Consider the following 18,443-nt stretch of genomic DNA (forward strand, 5'->3'; position numbering starts at 1 on the left):
TTCACCCTCTCCCGCCTGCCTCCCCAGCACAGGGGAAAGAGCAGGTCATGGGGACCAGCCTTTGTCTCTTCTTGTGTGACTTGTGATGCTCAGGGTTAGTCATGTCCTAGCCCATGCCTGGAGTTGATGGCTCTTCAGAGCACAGCATCCAGGCCCGCAGAAGTCAGGCTCCTCAGGAGCACATTTTGATCCCATGGTGACCACACTGGCATTTGACTGCTGCCTGACTCAGGGTTTGGCTGCAGGCTCTGCTGGATGCAGCCACATGGGGGAATAGGGACGCCTTTGGGTGCCAAAGCAGTGTTTAGGCAGTGTTTGGCACTCCTGACTTCTTGCCTCCTCTGTGCAGGGAGACACCCCAAAGCACCGTGCTGAGAAAGCCAATGACCCCGACTTAGCTGCCTACCTCGAGAACCGACAGCACTACCAGATGATCCAGCGGGAGGACCAGGAGACAGCTGTGTAGTGCTTGGCGTGCCTTAGCCCAAGCCAGCTCATTCAGGATGAGAAGAGGATAATGCCAATTGGCAGACCTGCATCTGGCCCAACCCTACCCAGATGCCAACCTGGTCCCTGGAGATGGATGCAGAAGAGCTCTGCCCCAGGCTGGGCTGGGACTCTGTTATGAGGACAATGGGTATTTCAGACTTGAAGCCTGATTCTTTGTGTCCACCCCTTCACCTCTCATTCACCACATTCCCTGCCCTAGGTGGGCTCTATCCCGCAGCCATGTTGGAGCAGGCCAGGCTGAAGCCCTGTTACCCTTGTTCATGGGAGTAATGCCAGTGCCCCCTCCATAGGCTCCTACCTATGATCCTTGTGGTATCATTGCTCAGCCCCTCTCTCTGCTGGCAGTGCCCCTCTTTTAGGTGTTTGGCTAGGTTTGTGTCCTGTTCCTCCTCTCCTGTCTGGCACAGCTGTGGGAGGCACAGGCTGCACGGACAGCCTGCAGAGGCTGTGAGCTGCAGACTTTGCCCCAAAGGAAGCACCACAACTTACTAGCCCTGCCTTCTCCTCCCTCCTAGGGCTGCATCAGGTCTCTGTGTTGCCCTACCCAGAGCATTCTGCAGCAGGAGGGAAGTCACTTGTGCATCCAGCCTTTCCTCAGAGCATCTGGGGCTGTTGCAGCTGGAAGTAGGGCAGCGGGTGCCCTCCTGATGGGCCTTTAGTACTCAGTCAGCAGTCTGACTCAGGGCTGGGATGGCAGGGAGGAAGGCTACCAAATGCCCACCACTCTTCTCTCCATGGGGCTGGGTGAAACAGTTTGCACACCCACTCTGCTGAGCATCTCTTTGTGAGCCCACTGCAGGATGGTGGAGAGCTGCACTCAGCTGGGACAGTGGAAGTGGTGACACCTGTTATACTTCCCAAATGCTGACTTGGATTCAGCTGCCCTCCATGTTTCGATTTCACCCTCAATGCTAGACTTTGCATGGGGCTGGATGGGCAGTGTTGGGGTCAAGTGCTGCTCTCAGGGATCCCCTCCTGCCCTCAACCTAGCAACATGCATCCTCTTAGTCTGACTCCTGCTATTCCCCAGACTGAGCATGGGGCTTTGCAGGGAAAACTTGAGAGCTCACGCAGCTGAGATACAATCCACCTGGGCAGATGACAAGCTCACCCTCTCCAGTTTCAGCAGAAAGAGGAACCACCAGGGGTCCTAGCCCTGAGTCATGCCTGCAATGAGATGGAATTTCACCAACTACCTGCCATGGGGCATGAGACACCACAATCCATCTCCCCTGTTGATGCTGTGAGCGCTTGATGCAGAGACATCAAGCCAGGCCTTCAGCAAGGCTTTTGCAGAACTGAGTCTCTTAGACCAGGAGGTGGCCACAGAGGAGGGAAACTGACTGTTCTGAGCCTAGCAGACCTGCTTGGCACTTTTGTGTGGGCAGTGGTTGTGAAGAGGATTGCTGTTCACAACTTGGCCCCAGGACGGGACACTGCTGCTGCTGTGTGTGGTCTGTGCAGTCCCTCTGCACTCACATGCAGCTGTGCCCATGGGGTAGTGCCGAGTGGCACTGTTTGAATCCCTCCTACTACCAAGAAAAGGGTATGAGAGAACTGTAGGGAACCAGAATACCCTTCAGATCTTTTGCCCAGGGGCAGGGTTTTCTTGAAGGATGGGGGATGCTGTACTGGGGAACAGAGGCGCAGGGTAGTGCAGGGTGTCCAGGGGCCACTGGCAGTATTGGCAAATAATGATAGCGTACTAATGCATTGATAGCTGGGACACTCCAGAAGTGCCTGGAGTTCTCATCAGCACTGCTGACAGGCCAGTGACAAACAAGGCACTGTCATCTCGGAGGTCCACACCACTGCTGCCCCAGACGGTCCAGAGGCATTTAGAGCCTGAGCTTTCCCCTTTCTCCCTTATAGTTTTTGTACAGGTAGTTGAGAGACACACTGTCCCCATCCCTGCCTGGCCCCTCCATGCACCTGTGAGCTGAGTTGCTGTGCAATTCCAAGCCTGCTTATATTTTGGTGAAGAAGGAGGGGGTGTTGGTTGCCCTGCCCCCTGAGGGCAGGGGTTCTGTGCAATACCTGGGTCTGTGTTTCTTAGACGCTGTTGTAGAATTGTATTTTTGTAACTATGTGAGGGTGCTGGCTCCAGCCGGCCCAGGGCCTGGCACGAGCCTGTGTTCCCATTGCTTTTCAACTTTGACTGTTTGGATGTTGTTGTTTCTTGCCATTTATTAAATAAAGAGATTGATGTTTTAGTTCATCTCCTGCTGCATCCGCAAGATTGCAGCAGGCACTGCACAACAGATACCCTGCATGGCACAAACAACGTTGGATCCCAAGGCCTCTGCCCCTCTCCAAACTTGGGGGTACTTTTGGGAGTTCCCTGCTGGCCCACACCCTTGTTCGCTTCCCAGCACAGCATCCTTCTGGGACTGTTTGCTAGATCTTTGTCCTGAAGGACCCTCTCCTCCATCCTGTGTCATACATCAATGCTCAGTGTAATGTGGGAAAGGGAGAAAGTGCACTGCCTTCCCAAGTGATCCAGAAGGCCTTGGACATGTGAGCCAGCAGCCTACTGTTCCTCCTTGGGGCAAAGGCGGCAGCTGCAGCAGCTGCCACAGCTGTCAGTGGATACTACAGCAGCATCCAGCCTCCAGTTTCAGAACGTTTGTTGGCCTTTTTTTGTGGTGAGTTGTCCCCAGCCATGCTGCTCTGTGGGAGATGAGCTGCCCGGGGCTCTTCCTATTCATTTCCAGCTCCAGCAGGGAGTCTTGGGCTTCTGCCTCCAGTGCTGAGCACTGAGGGCAGGGATTATCTCTGCCACTCTAGTGGAAGGACCCCTCTCTGATTACAAAAGCAGAGGATTAGGGACACTTCCACTTCCAGCCTCATATTCATAAGGATGACTATGGCCAACATAACTTCTCTCCTGTGGAGTTTCCTTTGAAAAAGGAAGTAATTGCAGTGGCTGATGGCATGCTGGTGATGCAGCCCATGGGTGAGGAGGAGCTATATTCGTATCTTAATCTTAGATTTCTAGGGGCAGTTTAGCAGCCTGCCCTGTGCTTCTGCCACCCCCTCTCTGCCCAGAGAAGCAGCCTCCTTCCCTGCCTGCATTGTCCCTTCCACCCCCACTGTGCCTCTCTTTCATGGTCTTCAAACTTCACCTCCTGCCCAGAGCTAACAGTGAGGATCTGTAGCAGGTGTAAGGCACACCAGATTGTTCTGGCCTCCCCAGGGACCAGGTGTACGTGCAACTGGCAGGAAGGGGCCTGCTCTGCTTCAGTGCCCAGACCCCAGCATGCTGGCACTTGGCCCACATCTCGGCAGGGAGGCTGTCAGTAACCATGGCAATTGGAGTCTTCCAGCTGCCCCAGTGTCAAATGTACAGTGGGGAAGAAAACAGTCCCACTATGTGATCACTCTGATGAGGAGTATTGGGAAAGGGGCAGTGTACCTTTGGGGCAGCAGCCTGCCCTTCTCTCCAAAGGGTGTCAGCATCCCTTCTTTCTCCTTTTCAGTCAGGTGCTGGAGGTTTGGAGTTCTGTCTGCCCTCCTGTGGGATGGAAGCACACCTGGAGGTGTAGGCACCACGTGCACGTGTGCAGGCTGGAGAAAGCCATGCAAGCCTAGCCCTAGCTAAGCAGAGCTGGAGTAACAGCAGTTGGCCCTGTTAATGATTACCTGCCACACATCTCAACAAGGAAAAGGTCATTCTTCTCCCATGCATGGGTGTGTCCCTGAACTGGGACTGCTGCAGCATCCACTAGCAGATCCCCAAGGACCAGGCTTTGACCAGAGATGGAAAATGCAGAGCTGACGTCCCATGAATTAGCTTGTGACAATTTTAGAGGTAAAAAGCTCAAGCTAACCAATTCCAGGGAAATGCACCTGGGTTGATCACACTCCCTCTTTTTTCCTCCTTTCCTCAATATGAAGCCCCTTTCTGCAATCACGGCCTTCTGCTGCTTATTTGAGCTGGGGAAGGAGCCATTTCTCCCATGTCCCTCAAAAAGAGCCCAAAATGACCAAGCACAGCCACTGCTGAGAGTGATGTGCACCAATACATCTCTGCTCTTGCAGAGCTAGCTAGCACTTGTCTCCTGGTCCCCTGGAAGGAGTGAAAATTTGCACAGGGCTTCACTGTACCTTATGCTTCTGTGCTCTGGGAACTCCAGCAAGATCTTCAGCTCCTGGCCAGAAGCAGCTGACAAGAAGCAGCAGTGCTCACTCCACACCTAGTTCTTTAATAGTTCTATAGGCCCTGGTGTGCTCATCACAGTCCAGTGAGTCAGATATGCAAACCTGATGTATACCTAGGTCCTCCTCCTTTTTTACATTGAAGTTTGTCTCAGTGGCTTTCTTCAGCGTGAGCTCAAAGGCCCAGCAATGGGGGGAGGCTATTGGCTTTGGTACCTGCCCAGCTATCAGGATCCATTTCTGCATCTTGGGCTCAAACTTACAGCCTAGCATCTCGAGATCCCTCACCACACAGAGCAGTATCTATTGCTGTGTGTGCAGCAGGAAGGGGTGATGACATGTTCCCACATTTACTGGCTCTCCTCAAAACCTCTGCAGATGTTTAGGAAACTGCTGGCAGAGTGGCAATTAAATGTGGCAATCTCTTGGAAAGTGATTTTGAAGCAGCTCATAAAAAAACAGCCCCACCCCCACCCTGCAACCCCACCTGTGGCAGCCCTGCTCTTAGCAGACTTTTTCCAGGATAAGCAGTGGAGAAACAGCTCCATTCCCCACCACAGGCCCATTTTTTTGGCACGACAATCTCCTTTCTGACTGCTATCTCCAAAAGAGAATTGGCTTGGCTGCTGCCTTGCTCACCTCCCAAGAAAAGGTGGTGGATGGGGAAAAGGAGCAGTCACATCTGCAAGGTCCTTTTCATCCCCCACCAGCAGTCGGATACCACCTCTTGCTCCAAGGAGAAGGGCTACGGCGTGGCTGAGCTGGGGACAGGCAGGCAGGTCACAAGGAGTGGGACTGGACAGACACTTGGGACAGTAAGTGATGTGCTGCTCTGGGTGCTGAGCAAGTACCCCTTTCCTGGCAACCTCCCACGAGGGACAGAGTGAGCAAAGAAGGATGAAAAGGGCAGAGATTATGAAAGGTTGGTCCATTGATGCCAGTGGCCTCGATGGAAAAGGAGGCAGCATCCACGGAGCTGGTAGAGACACAGGGTGGTTCCCTTTACTCCACCGAGGCACCCCCTCTGAGTTCCAGCGGAACTCAGAGCAGCATGCCCCAGAGGAAACCCTGCCCGGCCGTTCAGCTGTGCCCCCTTCGGCCTCTCGGTGATGTTGGGGTGCGTGGTCAGCTGAACTCGCACAGCTTCCCTGGTACCGCACTGCGGGTACGGGTTGGAGAGCACAGCAGGGAGATGAGAGGGGACAAGGGACAGGGACCTGACGCCCCCCGGGCCCGGCTCAGCCCCTGCCGAGGGGCCCGCCGAGGGGCCAGCCTGCCCCCGGGCCGCCCCTCCGCCGCCCTGCCTTTGTGTCTGCCGGGGGGCAGAGGAGGAGCTTGCGGAAAGTTTTGGGCTAAAAACCCACCTTTTTGCTGCCAGCCGAGCCCGACGTCAGGGGCCGCTGTGCGCCGCGCGGGGCTCCGCACGCGGCCGCCACACAAAGGCAGCAGCTCCGCTCGGCTCCGCTCCGCTCCAGGTGAGTGCGGCCCCGGCACAGCGCTGGGCTCCGGCCCCCGCCCCAGGGCCCCCCCACGGCCATGGGCGCCCCGGGACCCCCCGTCGCTTCCCCGGGGAGGCGCCGCCGTCCAGGCTGAGGGCTCCCCGGAGCGGGAAGGGGCTTTGCCGCGGCGGGGATAGGCTCTGGCTGGGGAGGAGCTGCGGGAAAGGGAGACTGGGGCCGGAGGACCGGGGACGGTGACCCCCCCCCGGTGCGGGATGGCCTGAGAGGAGCCAGGGAAGAGCCTGGAGGTGCAGAAGGGTGGAGCGTGTTTGGTAGGGAGTCAGGGCTCCTGGAGAGCAGATGGGTTGAGATAGTGGCCCGGTATCCTACCCCCCATTCCTCTGGGGAAGCACCGCACACTGGTTCAGGGAGAACACGGCTGGTGGCCATCCTCCGATGGGAGCCCGGGGAGCTGCCCCGCAGCAGGGCTCGACCACCGCCCGCCTCTCCGGGAGGCGACAGAAGAGGCTCTAGGGGGCTCACAGCACCGCATCTGCCCTGAGGAGGGAGCAGAGGGCAGAGGGAGCAGAGGGCAGAGATGTGGAGGGGCGCTGCCTGCTCCCCTCTCCGCCCCCCTTGCAGGGGCAGAACCCTTCTGCCCTGGAGCGCCTTCTCCTCCCTGCCAGGGGAAGGCGAGGCCGCCTGCTGGAAAGCCCTACATACACTGCCCGGCTCCGCTTCCCTCAGCACCTCTAGGAAAGCCTCCTGGCCGTGCTAATGTCTTGGCTCACGGGAACGTGCTCGGTCTCCCCTTTCCTGGCAGCAGGGAGTTTCCTGCTGTCGCGGTGCTTGGCACTCCAGACCACGGGCTTCCCGAGCGCTCCTCCAGTGCCGGGCCGCCTGCCCGGAGGCTGGGGGGCAGCTCAGCCGGCAGAGGGAGGACAGCACTCCTGCATCCACCGCTTCCAGAGCCAGCTGCAATTTGAGCCGAGCAAAGCCGAGCCGAGAGGTCCCACCACTGGAAAAGGGGCTGTGAGGGGGGTGCCAGCCCAGCCGCCGGCCCGTTCCCAGGAGCTCATGGGGACACCACTGAAGGATCAGGAGCTGGGGGGATGTGTGGCCCGCCTTAGGAGAAGTCGGTGGCACTACCTGGCCCAGAATGGTGTCCGGAGAGAGGGCCAAGCTTTCCCATTGCAATAGTGGGTATTTGAGCTCTGCTTCATCTTCAGTAGGTGATTTTTCTTTTTAGAGCTTCAGCTTCACCAGGTGATTTTATTTTTCTTTTTAGAGCTGATCCTAGATGGTAAAACCTCAGGGCAGCTAGAGAACGGGGGAAGGAGAACAGGGACTGATGTTATGTGAGAGCCAGCCAGCATCTGAGGAGGAGAGAAGCCAGGGCTCCACAGGGATGCAGGAGGAGCAGGGCTATGCTATGTTGAGCATGCCTGAAGGTGCTGTCAGCCCAGCCAGGAACAGCTCTTGTTTGCCCGGCTGGTTGGAAAACCAAACTGCACGCCCTTTTCTTTATGAACAATTTGGGGGGATGAGCCATGCCTGAAGGTCCCTGCAGACCTTTGCCTGGGGAATGCAATGTGCTGGGCCGAGCCTGGGAGCAAATTCAGGGGTCCCTGGGGCTGTAGTTGGTCATCCCCTCAGAGGGCATCCTTGTAGCATCCCCGTGTACACATGGGCAGGGCCCCACTGCACCCATAGCAGACAGAGGGAGTCTGTGCCTGGAGGTGAGGCCGGGATGAGCACAGCAGCTGGGGCTGTCTGCCCTGGGGGCTTGAAGACCATGTCAGAAGGGCCTGAGCAGAAGGTGCTGGGCTGGGAGGTAAGTGCAAGCAGCACGGGGAAATGGTCTGCAGCCAAGGATGGGAGAAGCTTACAGAACACCTGAAACCAGGGGGATGCTGTGCGTAATGTGGATGTCAGAGGTGCTACCCCATAAGAGCTGCTACAGAAAGTGGGACAGCAATGTCTGTAAGTCAGCTCAACTCCAGCCTTATCATCTGTAACTCGCCTATCTGCGCTGAGCCCTTGTCCCCTTTGAGGGCCAATGGGTGGGAACAGAGCTGAGCCGTGCTGTACTCAGCAGGATGGCTCCCAGCCGGGCTGGGTGAGGGGAAGGCAGATCTCATCCCCACAATTGTGCCCTCAGCCAGCCAGTCTGTGTAATTCCCTGTGACAGTTCAATGCAGAGCAAAGCTGGCAGCTTGGCGGCGGATGCATGAAAGGTGAGTGCACTGGAGCCTGAATAATGTGGGATGCTCCTCTCTCTGACATGCTGCCTGGGGAGCCCAGGGGAGGGAGCAAACACTGACCCTGGGCTCTTCCCTGTGTTGATGTCCCCTGGGGCCTGTGGTTCATCCTGTCCTCTACAATTCGACAAAGCCCAATTCTACAAAGCCCATCACAGAGGCCAGAGCAGGTGCCATGTATTTCCTGAATGGCTGCTGCCACACAGATATGGGTGGCATCTTAAAAGGCTTTGGGGGAGCAGGGAAGGGGTCTTCAGATTTGAAACACTGGCTCTGCATGCCTGCACTCTTGTTGCCACTGAGAGCAGGATCTGAGACCCCAGTGTTGGCAGCAACATCCCAGAGTCTCATGGTAGCAGCCAGAGGGGAGTCATCACATGGTCCACGGCCATCGGGGCAAGGAGACAGGATATGGTCTCCAGAGCCAAACCTTTATGTGTGTGCCCAACCTGCTCCCAGGTGTGTGCACACCTGCACACCCCCTGCAGTCATGGGTGGTGTGGGCAGTGAACTCAGCACTCCCGCTCCATCCCTCCAATGATTCTCACACTGTGGATGCTTTTTTTTATTATTTAATCCACTGATTTAACTCTCAGACCTCTCATGGAAGCAGATTTAATTTTCTGGGCTTTTTCCCTTCTCCCTGGCATCCTCTGGAACTGGAGTAAGGTACTATGGGAGCTGTGTTCCCTGGCCCCAAGGCTCTTTGGTATGGGGCAGCAGTCTGCTGGGTCATGGATAAAGGATCCAACACAGAAATACGGGGGTAAGGGCTGGCAACTGGCACCCAACTGTAGGACCTTCCCCAGATGCTGTGTGGGCTGTGGGGTTCCCCACAGACAGCATTTCGACCACATGCAGGGCAGTGCTGGGGGTTGCAGGGGTAGGAACAATCTCTCAGCCCAGCTTCCTGGTGGGAGGCAGTTGTTGAGGTACACAACTAACCTTCTTGTTGCAATTTGTGAACATACCCTACCCCTACTGAGTAGCAACAGGGCACAGGGGTGTACACACACATGTAGGTGAGTGTGTGCAATGGAGGCAGCTGCTGTCTTACTCCCACACAGTCTGCCTACAGCCCACCATGCTCCTCCTTGACACCACATTGCACCCCAACCTCCAACCCACCTCACTCTCTCCTTCCTCCACAGGCAGGATGCAGGTTCGGAGTCTCCTCCTCCTCCTGGCTCTGATCCTGGTGGCTGCTGCTGCCGAGGCTAGCAAGAACAAGAAAGGTGAGAGGCAGCCTGGGGCAGGGGGCAGAGTGGGGCATGCTCCCCTGTCCCTGCAGAGAGCACTCACTCCACTTTTCTGTGCAGAAAAGACAAAGAAGGATGGCTCCAAGTGTGAGGACTGGCGCTGGGGACCCTGTGTTCCAAACAGTAAGGACTGTGGCCTGGGCTACCGCGAGGGAACTTGCAAAGATGAGACTAAGAAGCTCAAGTGCAAGATCCCCTGCAACTGGAAGAAGAAATTTGGAGGTGGGTACATGGAGGTGGGATGGTTGGGGACCTCCCTGTGCTGGGTGACCGGGGCTAGTGTCCCACCAGGTCCTGGCTATTTCTGATGCCTCTCCCCTCTTATCCAGCCGACTGCAAGTACAAGTTTGAGAGCTGGGGAGGCTGTAGTGCTCAGACAGGCCTGAAGACTCGCTCTGGCGTCCTGAAGAAAGCCCTGTACAATGCCCAGTGTGAGGAGACTGTCTATGTGACCAAGCCCTGCTCCTCCAAGATCAAGTCAAAGTCCAAAGGTCAGTTTCCACCACTCCTGTCCCCAGAAGGGTCCTGTTGCAACCCTGGGCGGGGTTTTGTCAGAGGTACCTTGGCCTGTTGGGGTTGGCTTTGCTTGTGGTGTGGGTGATTTCATAGGATGCTCTTTCCTTTGCATTGCAAAGTCCAGCTGCTGGCTGGGTGGGATGCAAGTGCTACTAGGAAAAACCCTGGTCCCCCCACAAACCACTGCCATCTTTGGTGGGATGGGGATTCCCTGCTCTCCTCACTAGGACTGGTGCAAAATGTGGTTTGGCATGGTGGGAGGCTGCCTGCAGGGATGCAGCCACTGTGCCGTGTTCAGCAGCCATGCTGGCTACATGTCTACCACAGCAGTGTCTGGGGCACTGTGAGCTGCCAGCAGATGCACTAACTCTTGTCTCCTCTGCTTCTTGAATGCAGCAAAGAAGGGCAAGGGGAAGGACTAGAGCTGGACACCAGCGTCGTCAGCAGCCCCTCAATATGGTGCCTACAGGACTGGATGTCCCGCTGCATCTGGCCCAGACTACAGTCTTCCTCTTCCTCTCCTTACTCCTTTCCATTACCTCCTCTTTCACTGAGATGCCTTGTTTTAATCATTAGTGTTGTAGAGAGCAAACCCACCCATCCTGCAGGATAGGCTGCCTCCTTTCTTGCTGTCCCATGGGCACTGCTACTGTTTCCTGCCTACCTCCTCTTGGCTGGTGTTGGGGTTCACTGGGATGTGCTCAGAGAGCTGGGATGGAACACACATTTTTCCACCCTTCAGCACAAATGAGTTGCCTTTGGCACATCCTTTTGCAAGCCCAGGAGCCGCCTCACTCCTCCACCAGGTACCAGTGCCAGAGGGAAGGGGTGGGTGTTGAATGCCCAAGTAACCCCATCACTCAAGCTTCTCACTCAAGGACTCCTCTCACCTCAGAGGGTTTATTCCAGCAACCCTTTGGCTGCGACACGGCTTAGCTGCAGCAGTTGAGGAAAACACAGCCATGACCCTGAGAAGCAACTGTGTCTCCTCTCTGTCACTTCTAACCATGTGTGTCCATGCTGGGGCTGCAGCCCCTCTCCTTTTGTCATGCCATCACCAGTGCTGGGTGGGAGCTCTCCCTTCTTTTGAGTTGTTTTTTTTTTCTTTTCCAATAAAAATCTTTTTTTAAAAAGTATCAGAACCTCCCCCTGCTGTTCCCAGAAGGTACTGCTGTGCTGGATACCCCAGCAAACCCCAGTTTTGTTGACTCCACTGGCACCAACAGTGAAGTTACCAAGTTACCACAGCTGGCAGTGGTGGCCTGGGTGTCACATGCACATGGTCCTGGACAAAGCACCAGACCTCACAGCCTCTTTGCAACAACACCTCAAGCTGCCCCTCTTAATCTTGGCAGAAAGGATGGGCTGCAGGAAATGTCAGCAAGTGGGTGACACTAGGAAGCAGGAAAGAAGCCACTCAGGTGATTACTCATTCATTCCTCACACCATGGCCATTAGTTTCCTGGTCCAAGGTCTTTATTTGTCTTGGGGTGTGTTGGGCTGCAGTTGTAACCATTTAAAAATACCCAAAAACCCACCAGGCATTTTGGGTACCCCTAAAGGCAGTGGTGGAGGGGTTCCCATCTGGGTTGGGGCAGCCTTTCTGCAGGTTGCACCCTGGTATGAGGACAGGGAGGACGTACAGACACAGAGTTTGCCACTGCTAGAATGGCCCCATCACATCCCATCCCTTGCCTGCACCTGACTGTGTCCACTAAGGCTTGCAGCTGGCTTTGGGAGAAGCTGGGGAGCACCCTGGGGCGCTCTGGGTTGCACACAGGGTGGGCTGGGAGGAGGCTGAAGACGCTGGCTGAAGCCCACATGCTGAGGGCTCTGCCGCAACACCATGGCAGCGTTACATCCATTTACAAAGCTCAGCAACCGGCTCCTTCGGCCTCCCTGGAGGAGCCCCCTGCACCCAGGGCAGGAGTGGGACTGGAGGCCATCGTCATCCTCTCCTGCCTCCAGAGCCATGCATCACACCCACTGTGGGGAGAGCGGGGACCTGCTCATGGCCCAGATGAGACACAGGGCACCTTGGCCACATTGCAGACCCTCTTCCCACCCTCTTCTGAGACCCCCAGGTCCCCCCTGTCCCTCCCAAGGACAGTTATTTTTACAGTCACTGCTGCCTGCTTCTCAGGGGCCCCATTCCCCCAGGGCTGTGGAGCAAGTCCTGCACCACACTACTGGGTATTTCTGCAGTTTTAGTTTCCATCATCAGAGGCGACTGGGTTTCACACTCCTCACCCAGGAGTGAAATGCTTGGTTTATCTGTCTGTCTTTCCAGCAAGCTGCTGTTGGAGGGCAGAAAGGGCCTGAAGGGGAGAGCAGAGCCAGAGCCCAGGGAAAAGTTCTGCCCCAGGTCCCTGGGTGAGGATGTCCGATGCCACTCTCAAGAGAAAGGAAGCAGCTTGCCGCATCTCTTAGGGTCCAATCTTGACTGCCTTTGCAGGGGGCCTGGCTGGGCCAGCAGGACTCCCCGTTAGCATGCCTGAGCCAGCCTGGTCCAAGATGTCTAGCAAATGTTTGACCCTGGTTTCTTTTAAATTCTTGGGTAATAAACACTTTAGAAGCCAATGGAAAGCATCCAGCATTCGCCCATCTGCATGCAGACAAGCTCGGACGCCTTGGAGGTGGTCAGCTGGGGAAAAAGGTACATCCAGTCTTAGGAGAAACACTGATGCCATTTGGCCAATCTCAAGAGCATGGAGCTGGGAAGGGCTCCTGGTGATCACATCTCCTCTTGCCTCTGGCTTTCCCGGTGGCTCCCCGAGCTAGTCCCCAGGCCTAGGGTGACTGGAAGGACCTGCAGCTCAGAAATGCCTTGGAATTTTGTCAGCCTTGGATGAAGGGCATCATCTGCAATCACTGCAGTCTGCTCTGTTGTGAGTGGAGAGCAGAAGAACCCCCGCTGGCAAAGGAGGCAAAGGGAAGGGTTTCCATAATGTTACTGAAGTGGTCCCTGAGTACCAGTTTATCTGGCTGTGCCAATGTTCCTGTACTGGCACATGAGAAGGTGCTTGAAGGTTTTCTTGAAAGTGGCATTGCAGAGGGCATAGCAGGCTGGGTTGATGGTGCTGTTGACATAGCAGAGCCAGTAGCCGATGGACCACACTGTTTCGGGCACACAGGTCTCACAGAAGGTGTTAATGAGGACCATCACGTTGTATGGTGTCCATGTGAGTATGAAGGCCAGCAGGATGGCAAATATGGTTCGGGTGACTTTCTTCTCTCGGGCAGCCATCTGGCGCTTCTTCCGTACTTGGCTCCTGGCGATGCTGGCAAACTTCCTGGCAACATTGACTGGGCGGCTGTTGGCCAGGGAGTTGTGGTTAGAGGCACCTGACTTAGCTGGGACGATCTCAATGGCGGTGACACATTCAGTCCCAGTCTGCTTGGTGACAATCTTAATCTTGGACCACTTGGAAGTTGGGTTCACCCGGGGGATGGCTGGACTCTGTCCTTGCCCTGCTGGCAAGATTTCTGCCGTGGGCTTGTCTTTTGTGGTCTGGGTCATGCTGACAGTGCTGGACTCATTGGATGTCTCCTTCTCCTCCTGATGGCCAGTGGCCTCTGTCTGTGCAGATGGCTGGTCATCCACTTTCCCATTCCTCACCTCCTCCTTCTCCTCCACGGCTCTCTTGGGAGAGTTATTGTTGTTCTGTTTGACCACGGGGCCCTTGAGAAATCTGAGGGACTTGGTTTTCCTCTCTTTCCTGCTCTCAGGCTTGTGCCTCCTTACCCTGCTTCTGCTGGCCAGGGAAATGTGGATATACAGCACTGTCATGATGACCACGGGCAGGTAGAAAGCAGCAATGGCTGTACCAAATGTCACCGCTGGGTTGGAGAGGAACTGGATGTAGCATTCCCTCTCGGGGACTGTCCTCTTGCCCACAATGAACTGCCAGAACAAGATGGCAGGGGCCCAGAGAATGAAGGACAATATCCATGCGGCCGCGATCATTAGCCCTGCCATCTTGGTGGTCCTCCTGGCCGGGTACGTCAGGGGCTTGGTGACACAGAAGTACCGGTCAAAGCTGATGATGAGCAGGTTCATGACAGAGGCATTGCTCACCACATAGTCCAGAGCCAGCCACAGGTCACACACCACGGCCCCCAGTGGCCAGTAGCCTTTGATGATGTAGACCGTGTAGAGGTTCATGGAGAAGACCCCGATGATGAGGTCTGCGCAGGCCAGGCTGAAGAGGAAATAGTTGTTGACAGTCTGGAGCTGGCGGTTCACCTTGATGGAGAGCATCACCAGGATGTTCCCCACCACGGTGACGAGGCTGAGTGAGCCAGTGACAGTGGCGATGAAAACCAGCTCCACTGTCTTGTAGTTGGTGGGAGGCTGCACGGCCACCTCGGAGCGGTTGCCCAGGGTGAAGTTGTCATAGGTCAGATTGGCCATCTTTGCCTGCCAGGGCTGAGCAGAGAGGTTGTGCATGGGATCTGCAAGGAGACCAAGGACAGAAAGGGAGAATATCAGACCTGTCCTGGCAGCATTTCCTCAGTTTCCCAGGCCAGAGCTGCTGTTGGCTAGTGCTCAAAAATCTCCTGGCATTCCTGGACTTCTCTCTGCCAGTCCAGAAGTCCATTGGAGGCAATTTTTGTGTCCCTTTTTAGCAGTAGAGGAGATACATGTGTTGCAGAGAGAATGGGGCTAGGACAGCCCTATGTCCAGGGTGTGATGGTCCCTTCTTTGCATATCCCAGTGGGAGCACACCCTCATGTACCCCAGAGAAGCACACAGGGAAGCCAAAGGGCTGGGGGAAAGAGGACTGCAGAGCCCAGGAGTACATATACAGCACTCACTGCCAGAACAGCACAGCATGGAACCTGTGCCCTACCCCAAGGACAAAAGCAGGTTTATGATATGCCCCAAACATGTCCCACTGACCTACCCAAAGCACTCCCCAGGAGGGGCCTAACCCACAAAGCCCGTGCCATGGTCTGCTTGGCTCACCTGTGTCTCTCGCAGCAAACAGCTCCCTCTGGAAGATGAAATCTGGGAGAAGGAAAACAGCAAGTTACACCACAGCTTGTGTGAGTCCCACAACAGCTTCCCAGTGGCACCAGCCTGTCCAACAGAGGTGGCCCTGACCAAAGGGTGACACTGCTGAGATACAGATGCTGAAAAGCCAAGAAAGGCTGAAGATGGGTGATTTGGTGTGGTGCAGCACACAGCAGGCTTAGGAGAGGGAGGGAGCTGCACAAGTGCCATCAGTCAGTGATGCTGGGAAGTGATGGCCCCTTCCCCTAGTCCCACATCATAGTGCAGCTGCAGCCATCCAGGCCACAGAGATGTATGGTGTGGAGTCAGACACCTCAGCATAATACATGGAATTATTTATGAAAAGTGGTGAGAATTATGGACAGAATTACTGCCTTCATCCAAACTAAGATGCCTGTGGTTAATCACACAAGGTAAGAGTAGAATGGACCTTAAAAAAGAAATCAATAGACGAGAAGTGCTGTTTTGAGATGAAAGGGAATTTCCTGGAAAGCAAAGGAAAAGCAAAGGCACTGAGGGAGTTGGGCTGGACAGAAGAACTTCCCATTGAACCTGCCTCTCCCACATCATCCAGGCTCCAAAAATATGATGGGCCTTCACCAGCCTCACCCTGGATTCTGGGTGCATCTCAACCCTACCAGACCATCAAGAGCAGCCCTTCCCAGCAGCTCCTCCTGGTGCCCAGGGCAGGGGTCCAGCCCCATGGGCACTGCTGCCAGGAGCCCAGCAGGAGTCAGTGAATGTCCCCACAGTGGGAGTGCTCAGCACAGGGTGTCTCTGGCTTGGGTACTGGCTCCAAATGCCTGGGACTCCTGAAGCTGGTTTTGCTGAATGAATAAACATGCCATTAATGTGCACCTCTTCCAAACAGGGTCTGGCAGGCTTTGAGATCAGTTTGTCTGTTTTAAGTATTTGAAAAGCAATGCCCTTGTCTTTCATTTGTGGCGAGGGTAGGAGATGTCTGTCATCAGTAAATAGCCAATTTTTTAATATAAGCACTTTCTGAAGAGATACAGGTGTAATTAAATGGAAATGTGGCTGCTGAGATGCTAAAGCCAGGGTCTGATGTAGCCATTTAGGCAGCTTCTGCATTAGCAAGGCTACAGCTGCAATAGTGGTGCAGCTCCTCTTACAGATGCAAGGGAAATAAGTGGGTGAGGGACAAAGAAATACCTCTCTAACATTATCCTCTAAGCATTTCTGTGAAGACAAAAGGCTTTTAAAAGAAAGTAGTGCCCTTTGGTAGATACTACGTGCCAGATACAGGTGGGGTGAGGAAGCCTGGTAGCACTGCCCATCTTTGCACCCAGCTTCAAGCACAAGGGATGCATCAAGGGAGAGGGAAAGAGGTTTCTGCTGCCATCCTTCCTGGGCACCCAGCCAGGGATGTGAGAAGAGGTGATAAGTGTATAAAATGTCTTAGAAGTCTATAATCATGGCAGTTTGGGGGTTGGTTTCAGTACAATTGAAATGAGTTTAAATTTCTTCACTTCGGTGAGATGGGGAGATTTAACTGTCATTCTTGTAACAGCTAATCAAACTGATCAGACAAGCTAGCAATCATGCAGACATCTACCCCAGCTCTTCCAAGAAGAATTTGAAAGTCTTTAAAAGAAACCTTTCCATCGTCTCTGCTAAAATGTGGGTTTCAGTTTTCTCACTTTTGTTCGTGAACTGGCATCCTCTTCTAAGCGTGTCTAATTAGTTATCAGCCTTGACAGAGGCTTGTGTTCTCAGTTACCCAAAGAAAAGTCCATCTCAACCCCGACCGGTTGTGTGTGTGCCCCAAGAGCGGGAGGAGAGGCTGCGGCAGCCCCTCAGGAGAGCCTTTGGATGCCCCCCAGAGGACACGCTGCAAACCGGTGTGAGGACAGAGGCAGCTGCCGCCCCAGGCTGCAGGGCTTAAACACCGAGCACTGTGAAAACAAGCCTTCGCCTAACAGCAAAAATAAAACAATCCCCGGTGTGAGGGAAGGAGGAAGACTGAAAATGCTTAAAGGTGTGACGATAACCTACAACACAGACAGAGCAACACGAGTGAGCTGGGAGCTGTGTACACCACTCACCCTTGCCTCAGATCCCCTGGCGATTCTCTGCCACATCCCAGCCCACTGGGCATTCCCTCTTTTCCCATCTTCTGCTCTCCATCCCCCATCTCACTCTTCTGCTCCTGACACCCTCTCTGAGCTCACTGGGACCGCTTGGCATTGCCTTTGCCTTCCTGAGCAGAGGAGGCAGCTCAGTCTGGAGCTGGGAGAAGGCCAAAGATGCTACAAAATTGGTAGGTCTGTGCAGCTGACCAAGCCATGCATTATGCCTGTATGGGCACTAGGAATAGATGCAGATGGAGAGCATCTAGGCTGTGTGGGAAGGGCCTGGGTGGGGGCACAACCTTCAGGCAGTCACACCTCTGTCTGCATCCCCATCGTGTGTCCATCACGTGTCCCAAGATGGAGAGAGCACACAGGAGAGCTGTGGAGCTGCAACAAACTCACCAGTGTGGCACCATCTCCACTCTCATGCCAGCGACATCACTGTTCCCAATGCTCTGACACCAAGACACCAGACACCAAGGGACCTCTCCAGGACTTGGTGTCTCTCCACTGAATGCCTTCCCTATGTACCCCAGTGCCCAGTGTTTGCTCCCTGCACCTCCAGGACTGCATTTCTTCTCTCTCTCCCCTCACAGCCTCCATCCTACATCACTCTCTTTTCTATTCCCTTTTGCACCCTGCTTTCATGATGACATGACAGACAGGGAGGATACATAGCCTTGACAAGCTGAGAGAACACTTCAAAAGGGCTCCTGGGGCTGATACCCCTACCTGTGACACTAACTGGCTTTTCAGCCTGCACACAAACATTCTTTGTCTGCAGTGCTCAGTGGGTGCTCTCCCACACCTGCTTGCACCAGCCAGCTGCAGCACTCTCCCTCAGATTTTGGCAGTGATTTACAGTTGGTTTTCTCCTCTCCATCAAAGCCCTTGGGACTCTAACTCTTTGCTGATAGCATCCTCTGGTCCAAGAGTTTCTGTGGCTGCTGCAGTGGTCACCAATCGTGTCATCAAGGGAAATACCTTTCCCTTCCCACACAGCCACAGATCCAAGCAGAGAAAATTATAATTTGGGTGGTCTCATGGGGTCCAACTACTGTGGGCTGTAGGCACAGCAGGGTCTCCACTGCTGTCTGCAACCATGGGTGTGACCACTCTTGTGTGAGGATTCAACTCCAAACAAGAGCAAAGCCAGTGCTCTGTCACAGGGTGACACGCGAGACCACAGC

General features: G+C 54.8%; 3 protein-coding genes across 7 annotated transcripts in view; 2 read left to right on the forward strand and 1 right to left on the reverse strand.

Moving 5' to 3' along the window:
* Positions 1-2,703, forward strand: part of DGKZ (diacylglycerol kinase zeta) — a gene marked incomplete at its 5' end in the record, with an annotated part of 47,626 nt that extends 44,923 nt beyond the window's left edge. For all 4 annotated transcript variants that reach the window (XM_083863997.1, XM_083863996.1, XM_083863994.1 and 1 more), the window contains one exon: positions 350-2,703. In XM_083863997.1, coding sequence (XP_083720123.1) covers positions 350-466 — 117 coding nt within the window. In that variant the 3' untranslated portion in view covers positions 467-2,703. The remainder of the gene's footprint in view (positions 1-349) is intronic.
* A 3,355-nt stretch (positions 2,704-6,058) lies between these two features.
* MDK (midkine) lies at positions 6,059-11,240 on the forward strand. 2 transcript variants are annotated; one of them, XM_083863366.1, is made up of 6 exons: positions 7,943-8,090; positions 8,299-8,344; positions 9,520-9,603; positions 9,688-9,849; positions 9,957-10,118; positions 10,540-11,240. In XM_083863366.1, exons 1-6 carry the CDS (start codon positions 8,085-8,087, stop codon positions 10,563-10,565), a joined length of 486 nt encoding a protein of 161 aa, XP_083719492.1. In that variant the 5' UTR covers positions 7,943-8,084; the 3' UTR covers positions 10,566-11,240. The 2 variants fall into 2 exon arrangements, with proteins under 2 accessions (XP_083719493.1, XP_083719492.1); XM_083863367.1 differs by lacking the exons at positions 7,943-8,090; positions 8,299-8,344 and adding an exon at positions 6,059-6,143.
* Positions 11,241-12,589: 1,349 nt separating this feature from the next.
* On the reverse strand, positions 12,590-14,598 carry CHRM4 (cholinergic receptor muscarinic 4). Its single transcript, XM_083864185.1, has one exon. The coding sequence runs from the start codon at positions 14,591-14,593 to the stop codon at positions 13,121-13,123; it is 1,473 nt and encodes a 490-aa protein (XP_083720311.1). The 5' UTR covers positions 14,594-14,598; the 3' UTR covers positions 12,590-13,120.
* Between the last annotated feature and the right edge of the window lie 3,845 nt (positions 14,599-18,443).

The sequence above is a fragment of the Zosterops lateralis genome (genome assembly GCF_965231275.1).
Source record: "Zosterops lateralis genome assembly, chromosome: 6".
NCBI lineage: Eukaryota > Metazoa > Chordata > Aves > Passeriformes > Zosteropidae > Zosterops > Zosterops lateralis.